The 17539-nt window shown below is 42.7% G+C and overlaps 1 protein-coding gene across 1 annotated transcript; it reads left to right on the top strand.

Annotated features, from left to right (window-relative positions):
* Nucleotides 1-2049: 2049 nt before the first annotated feature.
* NDNF (neuron derived neurotrophic factor) lies at nt 2050-6281 on the top strand. The gene is made up of 3 exons (XM_068403927.1): nt 2050-2237; nt 3263-3387; nt 4308-6281. Exons 1-3 carry the CDS (start codon nt 2050-2052, stop codon nt 5699-5701), a joined length of 1707 nt encoding a protein of 568 aa, XP_068260028.1. The 3' UTR covers nt 5702-6281.
* The last annotated feature ends 11258 nt before the right edge of the window (nt 6282-17539 follow it).

The raw sequence follows: 17539 nt of genomic DNA on the forward strand, positions 1-17539 counted from the left end.
GGACGGAGCTGGACAGCATGACTTAGAGAAAACAGGAGAAAGCGGGACAGGAATGAGCTGAAGTAACAGAGCCAGGGACAGCGGAGAGGAGAGGAGGGGAGGGGGTGAGCGGGGGGGGACCTGCGCTGTTGGTGGAAGGAGCAATTAAATAATGGTGATGTTAGAGGCAGAGGAAACAATATGAGGGCGAAAATAGTCCTCCGTGGGCCTTGCTGGTGTCAGGAGACCTGCTGTCCTGCACGTGGACAGCTGTGTTTAGCTGTACTGGGAGCAGAACGGACTGCAGGACAGGCGGATGCTGCACGGCGGAAGGGGAGCTAGAGGCAGCAGGAAGGGGGGATTTGGGGAGATTTGGCCAGGAGCTTGGAGGTGAAAAAGAGGACAAGACCCCACGCGGTCTGTGGCGCATTCCCACGCTGGGGATGCCGGTGCCCGCAGCGAGCTTGAGCAGGGAGGTGGTGATGAGGAGAGGGGCAGAGCCTGGCAGGCTGCTGGCCACTTGCCTCCGTACAGAGGAGAGCTGGAAGGGGCACAGGGGATTTTGGGGCTGCCGGGGAGTGGGTCTTGCTGAAAGCTCCCACAGGGCCAGACAGGGTGGGCTGGGGCGAGGAGGGTCCCATGCTGTGACCACACCGGCCTCCGGTGACTCCTTTGGGGTTTTTGGAAGGTAAAGCCATGGGAGGGGGGAAGGAGGAGGCTGCTGGGGCTTCTCTCAGGGGCACCTGGTTATATTTTCATGAAGTGTTTGAAGGGGAAGAGCAATTTTATTATGGCTTAGACTACATCATGCCACATCTCAAGGAGCTTTATGTTTGCTACTTTTATATAAAATATTAGGGAAAGGTCAAGTGGAGGGGGAAAAAAAACCCCCAATCTCAACAGCAGATTTGATCTTAAAGGTAAAAAGCAAGAGTTTGTTATAAAGCCATAGTCAACTTCCAGTGCAGTGCAGGGAGCGGTGCATTCAGCTAAGTGACAACAAGATAAAACTGTTCCTGCCAGTTCAACTTTTTATCATGCTTCTCCCCAAAGGCAGTGGCTAACACAGTTCATGTAATGGCCTAAATATCTTTTTTTTCTAATTTTAAAAAATGTTATCACTTAGCAACTTAAACTCACTATATTTGTACCAGAAATGAGCTTTGTTTCCCCCCTTACACCCCCCCATACCAGAGCCATTACATATGAGATCATCTGCTGTACTGAAAGGAGATTTCCAGCCTGTCCCACTGTATATGTTAGGGCAGTCATTACTGACCTGCTTGTAGACATAATAACGAAAGGCTGAGATTATGAATTATTATGCCTAATTTGTAAGGGATTCTCTGCTTTTGTCTTTTGCAATTCCCATCAGGCTTGAGGATTAAGCCCTGCTGAATTGCACGCTAATGCCAATGTGCTTTGAATATGTGTGGGTTTATATCACATGTTTTCCCAGTTCACCATTTTTATAAAGAACAGTTTCACCAGAAATACTTCTGAAAGGATTGTTGGAAACCCAACCAGAATCTCCTAAGGAAAGTGAAGTCGATGTACCCTCCATCTGCTCTGTGCTTACTCTAGCTCCCATGTCCCGCGAGCTCTATTTCTGCTATGGCAAAACATCAAACTGTAGCTCCACCGAAGTACGTGGAAGGCTTTTGCTCTTGGTTAATGACAGGGAGAGATACTAATTTGCAACCAGTGCAGGGGCTTGCTTTCAATTACAGTTCAAGATGGAAAAATCTTATTTACATACTTTATCCAAGCTGTGACGATTCAAGCTTAGCCCTTACAATATGTAATCCTAGTGCTTGTACGGCAGTACAGTGTAGGTGCCAGCAAAACATAAAGTGCATGTGACGTTGTTATAGGTATGCCCACGTTTCAGCAGTAAATCAGCCCACAAGAGCCACAGGAGTTTGCAGCTAGCCAAGTCAGTGACCGCAGGTCACGAATAAACCCGTGCTTTGCCACGGTCTCGCCCACCAGCGTGGGACAAGCTGGCGGCAGCTCCTGCTGCGTGTGGTGCAGCCCTCCTCAGGTGGGACTCCTTGTCATTGCTGTAGGATGCTCCTGCTCCGCTGCCCGCTGCTGCTGCTGCTGCTGCCGCTCAGCTCCAGGCCCCAGAAGTTACCCACCAGAGATGAGGAGCTCTTCCAAATGCAGATCCGGGACAAAGCATTTTTTCACGATTCGTCAGTCATCCCAGATGGAGCCGAAATAAGCAGCTACCTCTTCCGAGACACCCCTAAAAGGTATTTCTGCCCAGTTCACCTGAGGAAGTTGTACTTTGAAGATAGTAGCTTTAACTGCTGGGTGTTTTGAAAGAAAAATTGGATCCAAACCAGAAAAATACAAATGCCAGTATTCTCTCTGGTGAAGTAAGTAACTATGCGAGTTTCCATCCCAATCTGGCCTCCCCAGCTGAGGGTCTATCCAATTTATTTGATTTCTGGGACAAGCGCAGAGCTCCCACAGACCGCAGAAGTTCCCTGAAGTGGGGCCACTAACCATGTCTGGAGGCAAAGGGAGTGGGAAGAAAATTAGAAACTACAGGCTTACCCCACCACACCTGTCTCTCTCCATTATTTCATATTGTGCTTTAAAGAAGCAGCATAAGCCAGTCTGGGCAGAACTCCCCACTTCCCAACCTTGACCCTATGGGTCAGAAAATACTGAGGTTAGGCTAGGGAAGAACCTGAGGCTCCAAAGTGTTCAGGGAAGACCAGCATTGCCACCTTCCTTCTCACACCACACACCTCCTTAAGCCTTCATCGGTGAGAAACATTTTACAATAAAAGACATGTAGTGTTTGGGGGGATGTGGGAGGACAGCTGAAGGTGTATGTATCTATATGAGCTTCTAGGGCCCTTACCTGGACATAGCATAAACTGTGTGTCCTGCTTTGAAAAGCATATCCCTAAATTCCAGAAAAGATCCTGTTTCCCTCATTTATACCTTTGTGACCATTTATACTGTATATAGTTAGTGTAGGGGTAAAAAGGGGAGCTGATGGAGGGGAGGAGGCCAGAAACCCCTCTGCCGTGTCTTGACAAGCAAAGTGTGAACTCTGCAGCACCGTGTTAGTGGGGGGACTCCCCTCACCTCCTTAGCTCTCGCCCACTGGCCTTGCCGTATTCCCTCTTCCCACCCCTCCCTGTAAGTAATGCTTTTGTCTCTGTTGGCCCACCAAGACCAACCTTGATCATGTCAAGTCAGTCCCTGCCGGCTGGCTGCCATCAGGATTTATTTACATGTGGGTCTGTTAACCTTACCCTAGGTATTTCTTTGTGGTTGAAGAGGACAACACTCCCTTAGCAGTGACAGTGACACCCTGCGATGCCCCCCTGGAGTGGAAACTGAGTGTGCAAGAGCTCCCAGAGGAAGCCAGCGGAGAAGGTTCAGGTAACAAATGACCAACGACTTCTCTTGCACCTCAGAGGGCTGCTTTTCTCCTGGATTCAAAGCCCCTCAGACCAGTCTCGGTGTGACGCTGAGTCTCGCAGCAGGCCCATCTTTATGGTCTCCTGCTGTTTGGATCTTCAGCCCCAGTCCTGCTGTTGTGCGGGAAACTGGCAGCAGGTAGCAAAATGACAAGGAAAGGGGCTGTAAAAAAGTAAAAGTAAAAGCTGAGGTTATAGTTACAGAGTGCACTGGATGCTGCCAGAACAAACTGTGTTTGCCCAGCGTAACTCGGCTTCACGGGGGCTTTGCCGTGAGCTGTGTACACAAGATAAGAAGTGGAGAGCCAGGGCTGGCATTGCAGCAGGGCTGAGCTCGCCCTTTTGAGGGGACTCGTCTGTAGACATGGAGTTTATTTGCAGATAAACATGCAACTGCTACTGAGGAGACAAAAGGTCTCTGGCTTCTAGAGCCTCTCACACAAGTGCGAAATGTCATACACACCCCATTGTATTGTGTACGCGCCTTTGGCCCCCACCGTATTTAGGCACAAAGTTTTAGCGTGACTCAGAGGGCCACAATTAAGGGCCCAGGCCCAGAAACAGGCAGGGGAGTCAGTTCCCCCTGAGGAGCTGTATGGCATCTCCAAGCTGGGTGCCTGAAGTAGTCTGGTGGAAGGTATTAGCTACCATTCACGAGACTCCATTAATACTGGTCAGGTGCAGTTTCTTTTGCGTTTGGTTTTAACTTGATACCAAACCAGTTTCCTTCTCTGATTTGACAGAAGTATCTTCCTGAGAAGATAAAACCTTCCTTTTTTTGTCTCACTTTTGTATTTTATGTAGAAGTGTCTGTTAGAGTTTTATTTTATCATATTTGCAGGTTGTGTCTGTACAAATGTTTTTTCTTTGCTTATAATCTAGGTGAACCCGAACCTCTTGAGCAACAGAAACAACAGATTACTAATGATGAAGGCACAGAGCTGTTCTCTTACAAAGGCAATGATGTCGAGTACTTTGTGTCTTCTAGTTCCCCGTCTGGTTTGTACCAACTAGATCTGCTGTCGACAGAGAAAGATACACATTTTAAAGTGTATGCAACTACTACTCCAGAATCAGACCAACCTTATCCTGAATTACCTTACGATCCCAGAATCGATGTCACTTCTCTGGGACGTACAACAGTGACGCTGGCGTGGAAACCAAGTCCCACCGCCTCCTTACTGAAACAGCCAATTCAGTATTGCATAGTCATCAATAAAGAACACAATTTCAAAAGCCTCTGTGCTGTAGAAGCCAAGCTCAGTTCTGACGATGCCTTCATGATGGCTCCAAAACCAGGTCTGGATTTCAGTCCGTTTGATTTTGCCCATTTTGGCTTTCCCTCAGACAACAACTCTGGCAAAGAACGTGGGTTCCTAAAATCATCATCAAAGTTTGGGCGCCAAACATCCCCAAAGCCCAGAGTTGACCTGCATAAAGTTTGTATCGGGAATAAGAACATCTTCACAGTGTCAGACCTGAAGCCCGACACGCAGTACTACTTTGACATGTTTGCAGTAAATACCAACACTAACATGAGCACCGCATACGTTGGCACCTTTGCCAGAACGAAGGAGGAAGCTAAACAGAAAACAGTCGAACTGAAGGATGGCAAAGTTACAGACGTATTCATCAAGAGGAAGGGAGCCAAATTTCTACGTTTTGCTCCCGTTTCATCTCACCAAAAAGTCACCTTCTCTGTTCATTCATGCCTGGATGCTGTTCAGATCCAAGTTAGAAGAGACGGAAAACTTCTCTTGTCTCAAAACGTTGAGGGTGTGCGGCAGTTCCAGCTTCGGGGAAAAGCAAAAGCTAAATATCTCATTAGGCTGAAAGGAAGCAAAAAAGGTGCTTCGATGCTGAAGATCCTGGCTACAACAAGGCCTAACAAGCAGTCATTTCCTTCTCTCCCCGAAGATACGCGAATCAAAGCCTTTGACAAACTCCGCACGTGTTCTTCGGTCACGGTGGCATGGCTGGGCACACAGGAGAGAAACAAATTCTGCATCTACAAGAGGGAAGTGGATGACAATTACAATGAAGAGCAGAAGAAAAGAGAGCAGAACCAGTGCTTAGGTCCAGATACGAGGAAGAAATCGGAAAAGGTTCTCTGTAAATACTTCCACAGCCAGAACATCCAGAAAGCAGTGACCACAGAGACAATCAGAGGCCTGCAGCCTGGCAAGTCCTACCTGCTGGATGTTTATGTGATAGGGCACGGCGGGCAGTCCGTGAAATATCAGAGCAAATTGGTGAAAACGAGGAAGTTCTGTTAGTGCCCCTGTACATAGAAATATATGGAACTCTGGTCTGAACATTATCCTACTTCCAAGTATACGGGATTGACTACTTGCACAGCTGAGAAGTTGTCACCTGTATTTGTACTGTGTAGAAAAGATATCAACTTGTATATTTATGTTTACATAAGTAATTGTTTGGAGGAACTGAGGCTGGCGCTCTCTGGTAGCATCTGGCAACGGTATTATCATGTGTCCGGTGACCCACATGTGATGCTCAGTAGATGTCTAAGGTAGCAGGAAACCTTGAAGGAACTGGCACTCCTTTGCTTCCATATTGCATGAACTGCTTCTAAATTATTTTATACTAAAAAGGCTGAGATACATCATTCGTCCACCTTGTTATTCACACGCAAACCTCACCGACATACACCCTTTCGCTCAGTGTAGATGGTAGGGTTTCTGTAAATTATTTTATAGAGTCTTGTTTTAAATGTTTATGTTGCTATGATTGTAAACTATTAAAATCTCTCCCCAATAAAATACAGATCTAAACTAAGTATTAACCGGGCTGCACATGAAGCAATTTCATTGCTAATGTAAATTCTTACCTAGCTGATTTTCATGTTTAAATACTGTATGTATTTCATGTACAAAGTTGCCATAACGTTATATTCCTGTACATAAAATTAAAAATATTAGATTATATATTGTTTCTTTTTTCTTGACATTCTAAGGGGGCAAACAGACTCGAGGACAGAAGAGGCACTCTGAAACTTGAACCAAATTCAGCTAGGACGTGCCTCTCTTGTTCTTCATCTTTTTGGGCAAGGTGACTGAAGTCCCGTAGAATTACTGATGTTACCGAGTCAGTTAAAATCTGCAAGGGCTTGCAGTCTGAGTTAGACCATGCAATTCAAACAAATAACGCACCAGAGAACCAGTTGTTATTTTTGTTAGATTATCATTGAAACAAATTTGCTCTCTGGATGCTGGTGCTTTTGACCGCAGTAATAAAAAGCTGAGAGGATTATTTTTTTTCCATTGACAAGAGTGGTAGTGCCAAGAAAAAAAAAACGTGTACTTTCATTTAAATTGCAGTTATTTCCATTGTGTAGATTTCTTTAAAATATTAAATGTCTGGATCTCATCTTTTCTAAATTTTCTTATTTGTTTTTCCACATGTCACCTTCATCGACTCAAAAACTTGTATAGAGCTGCTTAATGGAAAACACACTTCTGAGAAGCAACTAGACCAGCTCCATTTCAAGCAGCTAAAAGCACGATACGTACCGCTTCAGTTCCAATATTATAGTACGGGTCAGAGCCACAGGACAGGTAACTGAGACCTTTTTTTCTTGGTCCCATCATACGTACCACTCCGCAGCACTCAGGCAGTGGATGTCAGGCCTTATTCAAAGATAGTCTGTGTCTCTTCCTTAGGTGCCTGTCCACAAAATATCTCGCTGCTGTGACTTTAGCACTGTCAGCCCCCTCAAGGCTCTGAAGAATGAGGGAAAGGAACCAAAATCCACATAAAGGCTGAAAGCATATTTCTCTTAGGGGGAGACAAAAACTCTCCATCCCTGCAGAGGTGAGCTTCAGTTTTCCTTGGCCCCATAGTGCTGAGCTCTTCAGGTTTTCCTTTCTGCTGCCCCCAGCATGTTTCAGTTTGCAGACTGATGGGCGGCAGCAGGGTTTCGTGGCTGCGCAAGCTCCCACGCCGTTGCACAGGCCGAGTTTACTGTGACTATTCTCCAAGACAGAGGCAGATACAGTATGAAGACTGATCAGAAGATGCCTGCTGTGTTTAATGTAATTATATAATAAACCTAATAATTGAAATTTAGATTTCTCTAGAGATGATCTCCTCTCCTTATTTGAAAACATCTCTCTGATTTCTTAAAGTGAATGGCTTCAGTAACACACGCCTGCTAGATTACCGTGCCAAGGCATAGGTGAGCAGTAGATGACTACAGCTGGGAATCCCTCAAGAACAGGACTGTGGTACCAGTGTTAGATCACCAGTTGCCAGGGAGATACTTTCCCTACATTTCACTGTCCAAAAAGCTACTGAATCCTTCAGTTAAAGGTAACACTTGCATTTTTTAAGCATTTCTCTGTTCACTGCTGCCATTTTTGTGGGGAATGCTACTCCTTCTATTGGCCTATTACAATGTTTACTTGAAAACACATGTTTCATCACCATTCCAGCTCTATTTGTTCCCTTTAGCCAGATTTCTCTGGATAACCATCCAGCTCACTTGGCTTTTCTGCCTGCTAACCACTTATGTTTGCAGTATGTCACGAAACAAAAAAATTCCCCAAGATGCAGGCATCTCCTGTTTCTGAACACTACATTTTCAAAGAAAAATGTCACAATATTTGTCTTTATCCCCACTGGAATTCTTCTTTTCCCAAACAGCTAGCTCTATATTCTTCTGGATGAAACTGAGACCATGCTACTATCACATCTACTAATTATCCCGTTAGTATTCATGTCTTAATGGAGTCAAGTGGATCGGAGAGAGGCAGTTCTTATTTTGAAGGATGGAGTAAAAATAAGGGTACCAGTCTTTAAACAGTGCAAATATCAGTCATCCTTGAGAGGTGACTGAAGTGGGTATTAAAGTAAAATAGGTATCAACTACTGGGAAAGCTCTGTGCTGAGTGTTTGTGAAGCACAGAGCCCAAGTAAGGAGACATAGTATGGGCGACCAAAGAGCTTTCCTCATGTCCCATCACTGCCAGTCACCCTGGCCGTGAATGCACTTCAGACTATATGTGTCTTCATCCTCTGGCTTAACTCATCACTAATTAACAGCTTTCTGTCTACCGAGAAATAAAATCTACAGACTCATTTCACGTGGGCCACAGAACCACAGTGACTTTGAACTGCTGCTCTACATTGGGGTCTGACTTAGTCACAGATCTGGATCCTGTTATTAATCCACTGTCACACCCATATCCCTAGTTTCCCATCAAAACATATATGAAAAACTTCTTAAAGAATATGATAGATGGATACCTGGCATAAAAGGTCAAAAAAAGCCAGTATACCAAATACACATACAAATATATATAACATTTTTTAAGCATAAGGCTGGAGAGGTGATTCAAATGGAAACATAAGTTCAGAAATAGAAGGTTAAATGGAGTTCAGCATTCGTATTGATGGTATGAGTCCCTTCAGGAAAAAAAATGCCATGCTGGAACATGCAGTTGAGGAACATGCAGGGCTATAGGAAAGCAGCACCTCATTAAGGTGTATCTACTGCAGGACTGTGTCACAGAGAAGAAATCCTCTACAGATTTTGTTGTTGCTGTTGTTTGTTTCAAAACGAGTAAAGAGTCATTGAGCCATTGCATACCACAGCAACATAATCTTCAACACCTTCATCAATCAAAGTGGAGCTTATCTAATTTTCCTGATTTACTTACTGACAAATCTGGCAGCAGCCTTACAATGTAAGCTTCAAAGAGCCCAAAGGACAAAATGGTCCGTGAGTTACACAACACAAGTTAAGGTTATGATGGTAGCAAAGCTGCCAAATAAATTGATCAGTTATACACACAGACACACGACTTCATTTCAAGAACTCCACTTGTGAAAACAAGGTATGGGTCTGAGTGCCATATTTGTTTGGGTTCTAAGTAGCAATTTTAAGACTGATAACATACCAGGGAGAAATAAAATCCTTACTCAGAACAGCAAACATGTTTTTACCTTAGCACTTGGCAAAAAAAATGCAGTAGTTGTGGTTTCTCAAAGTCCTTTGAATATTTAGCTTTGAAGTTATCGTGTTTGAATACATTCAGTTAAATGGGATGTGAAAACACATGTTATCGAATTCAGTACATAATGGTGAGCAACTGTGTACCAGGCACCTTGAACTCTTCTTTCTCTCTCTCCCTCTGCTTGGAAACCTGTTCATAAACCTTTGTGATAGCAGAGATCAGCTCTCAAGTTTTGTGGCAATACACACATCTTTGGTCTGACTGACCACACGGAGATTGTCCCAGATCTGCACAGCAGATTTGGTTTCTCAGTACATCATCTATTAATTCAAATTACTGTGACTTCAGAGTTATTTAGAAGTAAAGACACATTTCAAGAAAGCACGTAATTTACACTTGGTTTGTACTGAGTAGAGAACATGAGGCTGAAGGCTGGTGTGCACTATGAAAAGCTTTTACCATAGGTGTAAGACTGGCAGGCATCAAATGGTACTCATATACTAGTAAGCTGTTGGTCTTTGACGGAGCCTTACGAAAAGTCAGTATTCACCCACCCCTGTTTGGCTCAGTTTGAGAAGTGTCTCATCCGTTTTCTACAAGCCGTACTCATTTTTATCTTGTCTTGTAAAAAATATACTGCTACTAATAAAAACAGCAACAAATGCTGTACTCGTGAGTGCAGCGTTTAGTTCCAAATGCCAGTTGTCATGTAGTTCTGCTCATCTGGCCAGTGAGCCTTCTCAGGCTCTTCTCTTTGACGCTTCAGGTCAAAGAGTTACTCCAAGGAGACCTCCTTTTTATGTCTCAGATAAAAGAATTCAAGCCCACAGTTTTGGCATGAATGCATATGTTATCTTCTCACTTGGCCAGCACCAGGAACATAATTCATGTTTGAAAAGTGCGGCGTCTCCTCACAGTGTTTTTGTCTGCTTCAGAAGTGCAAGCCCCTTTCCCAGAGAAATCAAACAAACTCACCCTTGGCATAATGAATAAAATTAGCAAATGAAGAAACTATGTTGGGAAGGGTTACTTTGCTGAAAGCACTGCAGACTGGCTTTTGGTCCAGGGAACCATTCTCAAAGCAGTCTGTCTGGCAGTTTTCTCCGGTTTGTGTATCAACTTAATTAGCAGCTACCTGTTACAATTAATGTCAGTTGGGTCCCTGTCTGGTAACGTGATGCTCTTGTGTCCACACAGGGACCTGCTGTGGCTGGAAGTCAGCATAAGGGCAGGGGTTCCCCTAAGCAGATCTCATTTCAGAATTTGGGCTTTAAACTATGAGGCCCTATAGAGAGTACAAAGACTGCGTGAATTGACAGCATTTGATAAATAATGTGTGTAGACTAATTTAAATTGTTTCTTTGGCCAAGAATATATTTGACTATTTGGGAAAGGGAGGTTGTTTGGCTTCTTTTTCCACCAATAGTAATCTATATTCTTCTTAACCACAAACTAATTGCTTACGGTGAAATGAAGTGGACAATTTAACTGTGTATTTCCACTCTCGTTCCCCTTTTCCAATTCCACTGCGCAAGCATTCCTGCAGGTCCAAGCTAAAGTGAACAGATAAAGTCTGGCATGTGCAAATAAAATATTTGATAAGATTCTGGATGCCAAAGTATACATGAAGTTCTTGCCCTAGTGCAGAAAGCTAGGAAGGACTGGAGTACTCCTGAGATATTAACATTTTCTTTTATGTCCTCTTCCATTTCATAATGTTTGCTATTCCTTAAAAGGTCTCCTGGCATTCCAGTGATGTTAGAAGGTGGCTAGAGGAATGTGAATGTTTTTTTCTTGCCTATTATACACTTTTTATTTTTTTGCCTGTTACTTCTTGCTGCTCGTTGTCACTCAAACACATCTGCTTAGAAGGGGCAGCAGAATAAGATGCACAGTTTTGCCCAATAAACAAACTCAGAGCAATTTCACTTCCTCTTCTGGGAGGCAACAATGATCATGTTAAAAAACATGGGGCTGTGGCGCATCAGCAAAGCCACCTGAGGAAAACCCTGTAAAAATCCCTTTCTCTGCTGGCCTTCCCTCTTACATAGACTTTTAATGGCAATATTGGTCCAAAATAAAACCACACTGAAGAAGACAGCTTTCTCCATCTGCTTTTACCTGGCTTTCACTGCTTTGAGCAGCTACACAAAGTGGAAGCCAGTTCCCCAGGGAAATGTCAGCCTGCTCTCTAGAGCGTGTAGCTGCCCTTCAGCCCCGCAGAGCCCAGGAGGATGCAGCTGGGCTTCATTACCAGCCCCACCACTGGGGCCAGGTGACCCTGCTTCCTTTAACAAGCCTTTTAACGGGAACTATAAAAGATGCCTGTCCTGCCCTAGGAGAAGGGAGTGTAAGAGTAAGTTGTTGGATGGAGGTGGGTCAGTCTGTGTTTGGATTTTTTTTTTTTTTTTTTTTTTTTTTTTTTTTTTTTTTTTTTTTAAGTAAAAGGAGGATTTTCAGATCTGTAGGGCTTTGTTTCTTAGCTCTGCCAGAGAGAATTATTTTTTCTTATTGTGATACTGGGATTTCAGCCAGTTGTTTGTGAATGATTTGTAAATGTGGCCCTACTAAAAAAATGTTTCACTCATCTTCCCTCTTTATGTCTGAAAAGCGTATGTACTTCTTTCTTGTATTAGGTCTCCTGAGCCAGCTAACTTCATGTGTAAGAGGCTTAACATAAACTATGATGTCTTCTTACTTTAGAAAACAAACAAAAGAATTCTGGAGGTCTTTCTCTGCTCTCTGAGTAAACAATGAATAAGTACTTCATATCATAAATGTGTGTTGATAATATAATGGCAAAGCTGTTAAAAAGCTGATACAGAGGAAATAATTAATTGCTGGTTTTGGGAGACATTAATGCTATGTTGATACACCTGCTGATTCTCATTACATGTTTTGTCCACCCCTGCTATGCCCGTACTTTAATGCTGTGTTTAGATAGTAGTTCAGACTTTTGTTATGTGGCAGTAAGGGCAGGCTCTATGTTGCTTAAGGCTACAGGTATTCAGAGGCTTAATTTGTTTTGATCTGAATAGGAACTAAACATATCTGTATGATCTGCATACATGTATTTGTATTGCTTGGTTATTTAATTACAGTGCTAGCTATGTACATAGTGCTTGAAATAAGATAGGAAAAATATGAAGCAAATTTTCTTAAAACATAAAATTTCTTAGCTTTTGCTGTACTGGGCCGAGGTGTGAGCATTTTCTCTGATGTTGTTACAGCCTGTAAGTATTACTGGGAAACAATCTCTTGGTGAAATGAAATCTGCAGCCTTTTGAAGTCAATGGATTTCTTTCTTGACTACATCAGTCTTGTACTTCTATAAAGGGTTTCAGTATAAGCAATCTAAAAAGGCCATATCCCAGATTCAGCAGATGTTACTGCATCTTCCCACTACAGCAAATCACACTTGGTATGTGTGGACTAGTTTTACATGAGGCTTTTCCAGAAGGCATTAGTTCTCATCAAACTTACTCCTACTAATTTTGATGATAGGAGGGTCCAGCCATCACTGAACACTTCTGAAAAGCCTGCCCTAGGTACTCTGGATGCCAAGTAAGTGATGGCAGATACAGAATTTGACAAGAGAGGTTACACACTATTTGTGTCATGTTACAACCAAAACCTCTCAGTTAATAGTAATATGTAGTATAACACCTGCTAGAAGTAAGCAGGCAGGTGCTTTGTTGTTTCACTTTATTAAGAGAAATGTGTGTTTGTAGCAACAGGTGGCTGAAATAATGGTAAATTTCTGCTCCAATGGCTTAGCTTAAATAAATGTTGACAGGATTATTAACTATTAATCTTATAATGCATACCTTCCTGAAGGACCTGAATTCTCATTTTAATTGTGTCAAAATCCTTTTTTTCTAAGTCTAGCAAGTCTGGTAGTGAAGGGTCCAACTGACCATGTGAAATCTGATTGTAAGATGGGAGGAGGACTGGTTCTTTATTAAATCACAAATGGGAAACACTGCTTTAGCTTGCTTTGCTTCTAGAATGACAGACAAGAAATTATTCTGCTTGTTGTTAAAGTATGGGGGTTTTGGATGGGGGAAAAAGATCTGAGAGTCTGGATTAGAAAAATGATCTGATGGCTGGTGCTCAGTGGTTTAACTTAATTCCTAATTTGTACCTATTTAGCTACCTGTGCTGTTCCACACCTGGCATTGCACGCTATTTCAGGTGAAACAGAGGGATATAGAAGAAAAACTGAGATTTAAATGTTTTGTAAAGTAAAAGATTTTAATTCCCCCCCTGCCCCCCCCCCCCCCCCCCCCCCCCCCCAATTTCTTTAAGTGTTAATGTTTACAGCACACTTATTTCTACTTGGCTTCCCCATCCCCTGCCTTTTCAAGCTGCTGTTTTACAAATATTGCATTTTCCTGTTGAGCTGCAGCAGCTGTTTCTGGCTGTGTAATTTAAACCTATATGTAGAGGAGAAGCTGGGCTTTTCACGTCATTTCCATATTAAGCCTTTTCCCCAGTAGCTCCATGTTATTGAGGAGAGCCTTTCATTTGTTGTCTTTAGGTACTCTCGGGATTTTAGAGTTTCAGTGAGTCTGTGAAAGGCTACAATAGCAACTGATAAAATTCAGAGATGGTCTAGTCTTCTAAATAAGTGTCTAGACTGGTTTATAAACTTGTGGTATTAATCCTGTTGGAGATGCAAGTTCTTTCTTCATCTCATCTGTTCAATGGTTCCAAAGCCTACTTTGGAAGAATGCTTTTATCATTTCTCTGAAGTCCCCATAGCTGGTTATAATAACCGTAATCCTCAGCTTGCCTGGACAACCACTACTGATACCAGAGTGTGTGGGACATACTCCCCTCCTCTTTTTTAAGCCATTTCTTTTAAAGAGAAATGTTTACAAATGCAAGTTCAAGTGACCTGATAACACTGGTAGGTTTTTGAATGCAGCTAGTTACTGCTTTCTGGCACAACTTTCTCTTTAATGATAGGTGTGTGTCTGTCTAACAAAAGAGGGACTTATCTAGCTTGCTTATCTAGACATGACTGAATAATGAATGTATAGTTGGTATTCTGATCTTGCAACTATTGTGTATTTTGGAAAGTCCACTGATTTACAATTTGATTTCTGCCTGCTGAAAAGTGTTGAGTTGAGGTACCTTTTGATGAACTGTTAGATAAATGTTTATCATTCACTTCAAAAAGATATCCTCTCCTCCTCTGAAGACGTTCCTTACTGATCCTATCTACTGTGGGGAAAACTGAAAAAGAACAGGTGGAAATGTTATTACTTGAATGTTTGCTGTTTATAGACACAAAATAGTATGTCTATTAAAAAGGATGTTACATCTCAAAGCCAGATAACTTATCAGGGAGGGATGATGTTGATGGGAGGGTGTTTCCTTTCAGGCAGTTAAACATGGTTCTTATTTTGCTCCTTGGTGGAATCAGGACTTACTCATCCTCTGTGTCCTGGGGAATTAATTAGTTCTTTGAGGACACAAGGATGAAGACCCTGCTGAGTGTAGGCTGGGCTTGCACATAGGCTGTGGGCACTCCTGATAATTTTCCTCCCACACACCCATGCAGCATATGCCAGCTGCAATCTGGCCCCGTTATTATAACTGTGTTTATTCTCCTCAGTTTCCCATCACACAACTGGGAAGTTGAATGTGAAATAAACATAAATACATTTACTTCAAGTTGTTTTGCATAGCGTTATAATTAGAAGCTGGAGACAACTCTCTCCCTTTGTTCAGTAGTGAGGCATTGTTCCTCCTCTTGGTTTTTCTTTTCTCAAGTACTGCCTATTCACAGGCATTCTGTCACAGACCAAATTTTTGTTTGGCTTTTTTATTTGACACATTTAAAACTAATAGGCAGGTACACTAAGCTAACACGTATATCGTGCTGTTCTAGAGAACTGGTTTAGTCTGTCTCGAGAGCAGGAGCAGCTGCAGGCCACCTGCAGATGTTGACCGGATGGACAGTTGCTCATTATGTTTCCTCAGATCTCTGTTTGAGTCATGTTGGGCAACTGCTCCTAACCTCTAATGGCTTCCTTATGTTCTTTCACCATCTCTTGTTCAAACTGTGCAGCTGGCTGCCAGGGAGGACAGCACAGTGACAATGGCTGGTGCAACACGGTTTGCAGGCAGATGATGCGTGACAGTGTATAGACAATACAGTGGTTCTGTTTCCTCTGTAATTGGCGACTGCTGAGTGCTGGGTAATTCGTCTCATGCCCTCTCCGGAGGGGGTGGAGCAGACCTAAAGGACACAGAAAACACAGTGCCTGCTGCTTTGGTTTGAGCTGTAGGTTAAGGCAAGTTAAATTGTTTCTGGATCCTGTTTAGTCATAGGTTCTGTTGGCATTGACAATCAAGGCCCCTTTTCTCATCGTGTTTTGGGGATGTTTGATCACTTTCCTCTGGCCTTGCTCAAGTGGTGTTAGAACTGATTGTATAATAACTGGGTCTAGCCTTAGCATGCTTTGCAGGAGGTTTTGCCCAGAGGTTTTGATCAGCAGCTCCTAGTTCAGATCAAGTATGGGAGAAGTGGGGAAAGCCTGGAAAGTTATGAAATCCTTTTTACCAGAGCCTTGTGCTGACTTTATATCCAAATGTGAAGTAATTGCTTCTGAGATCATTGCAGTTTCTGAGCTCAAATTGTGGCCCTGTGCATAGCTTGTGATGCTGTCACTCTCTCACCATTCTCTAAGAGGTATGGCTTGACAAAGCCCCTACTTATATGCTGCACATAGTAGCGAAGTATTTGTCATCACAATTAAATGAAACACCAAAATACCTCTGTTATTATAAAAAAAAAAAAAAAATCGCTGACCAGACCTTTGAGGTAGGTCTGTCCAGACCTCTTCCCTCAAAGAGCTTTTAAACTCAAACCTCAGGTTTTCTTTGAACAAAGCCTACATCAGACAAACCTCCTATAACAGAGACAAGAGAGAGAAAAGACAGACTAGACATGGGGAAGGGTTTATAAACAAATCTCCTGCTGCTCACTTTGTCCTCGCTTCCAGTCTTGGTTTCAGTCAGCTCTGTGGCTTTCGGGGTTGAAGCAGACTGTGAGTTCACTCTGGTCCCTAGCGAGTTTTTTTTCCATTGTCACTGAGGTTTGTTTCTAGCTTCTGCTGCTGTTCTTGGGTATTTCCTGAGCCTGAACTGCACACTTATGTCTCCTTGCTGTTTGCTTCTCCACTCCTTAAGCATACCTAGTAGCTCTCAAATGAAGGTACTGGGTCCTTTTCCCTGCAGAAAAGACCACTTGGCTCTGTCACTCTCTTTAAAGGAATAAAATATACCAAGAGAAGCAAATAAATTGGATACTGTCTGTCCTAGCCCCTAACAGAGACATTTTGCTGGAAAAAGAAGGCTATGTTGTGACAAAAGTGAAATGTACAACATAAATATTTAGCTACTGTTAACTCATCTGTTCATGTTTTCTGGCTATCTTTTCAAAGTTGTTTGTGTGCTTTGTATGATTTTTCTAACATTCTTTTCCATCTCAAAATGTAAAAGGCAGGTTTTTAGGAGTTCTCATAAGGGAGAAAATGTACAGTTATCCACACGTCCAGTTTGTGCAGAGGTTAACTGGGAGATCTCTCTGACTGCCTTGTACCACCATTGGAATTTGTGCTTTTGAGTCCTTAATTGTTGTTTTTGTTGTCTAGGCTGCTTATTTCTTCTAGTTTAGCAGACATGTCCATAATGAAGAGTGGAGGTTCAGTATTTGGTGTACTTTCTGCATGGGATGAATAATTTTGCTCACATTTGGTACTGTTGTCGTAGGCCTCCAGAGTGCGTGCAAGTGTACGTGTCTGCTCAGAGTAGGTGCTTAGATGAGATTAAGAGGAAAGATTTGATGAGCAGCAATCTGATGAGGAGTTCCTGAGAAGTATAATACGTCTTCATCTGCTAAAGTAATGCATATCCCACACTACTCTGCACAATGAATATGGTTGCTTTTATCCTACTCCAGCCCAAAACTTCCAATGAGATCAGAAAAGTTGTTATGGTAGAAACATACCATCTGTAAATTAACCACTAGGGTAATGAAAAGTTATATAACTCTATAACATCTAACCAGTTCCATGACAACTAGAGGAACAGCAAGATACTTCACAATATGATGACAAACAATGA

This window comes from Nyctibius grandis, chromosome 6, assembly GCF_013368605.1.
Source record: "Nyctibius grandis isolate bNycGra1 chromosome 6, bNycGra1.pri, whole genome shotgun sequence".
NCBI classification, from domain to species: domain Eukaryota; kingdom Metazoa; phylum Chordata; class Aves; order Nyctibiiformes; family Nyctibiidae; genus Nyctibius; species Nyctibius grandis.

What these genes read in the sequence shown, in the direction of transcription:
- NDNF (XM_068403927.1), top strand. Translation starts at nt 2,050, where the DNA reads ATGCTCCTGCTCCGCTGCCCGCTGCTGCTGCTGCTGCTGCCGCTCAGC. An exon ending in TTCCGAGACACCCCTAAAAG is followed by an intron (nt 2,238 to 3,262) that starts GTATTTCTGCCC and finishes ACCTTACCCTAG; the next exon opens with GTATTTCTTTGTGGTTGAAG. An exon ending in AGCCAGCGGAGAAGGTTCAG is followed by an intron (nt 3,388 to 4,307) that starts GTAACAAATGAC and finishes CTTATAATCTAG; the next exon opens with GTGAACCCGAACCTCTTGAG.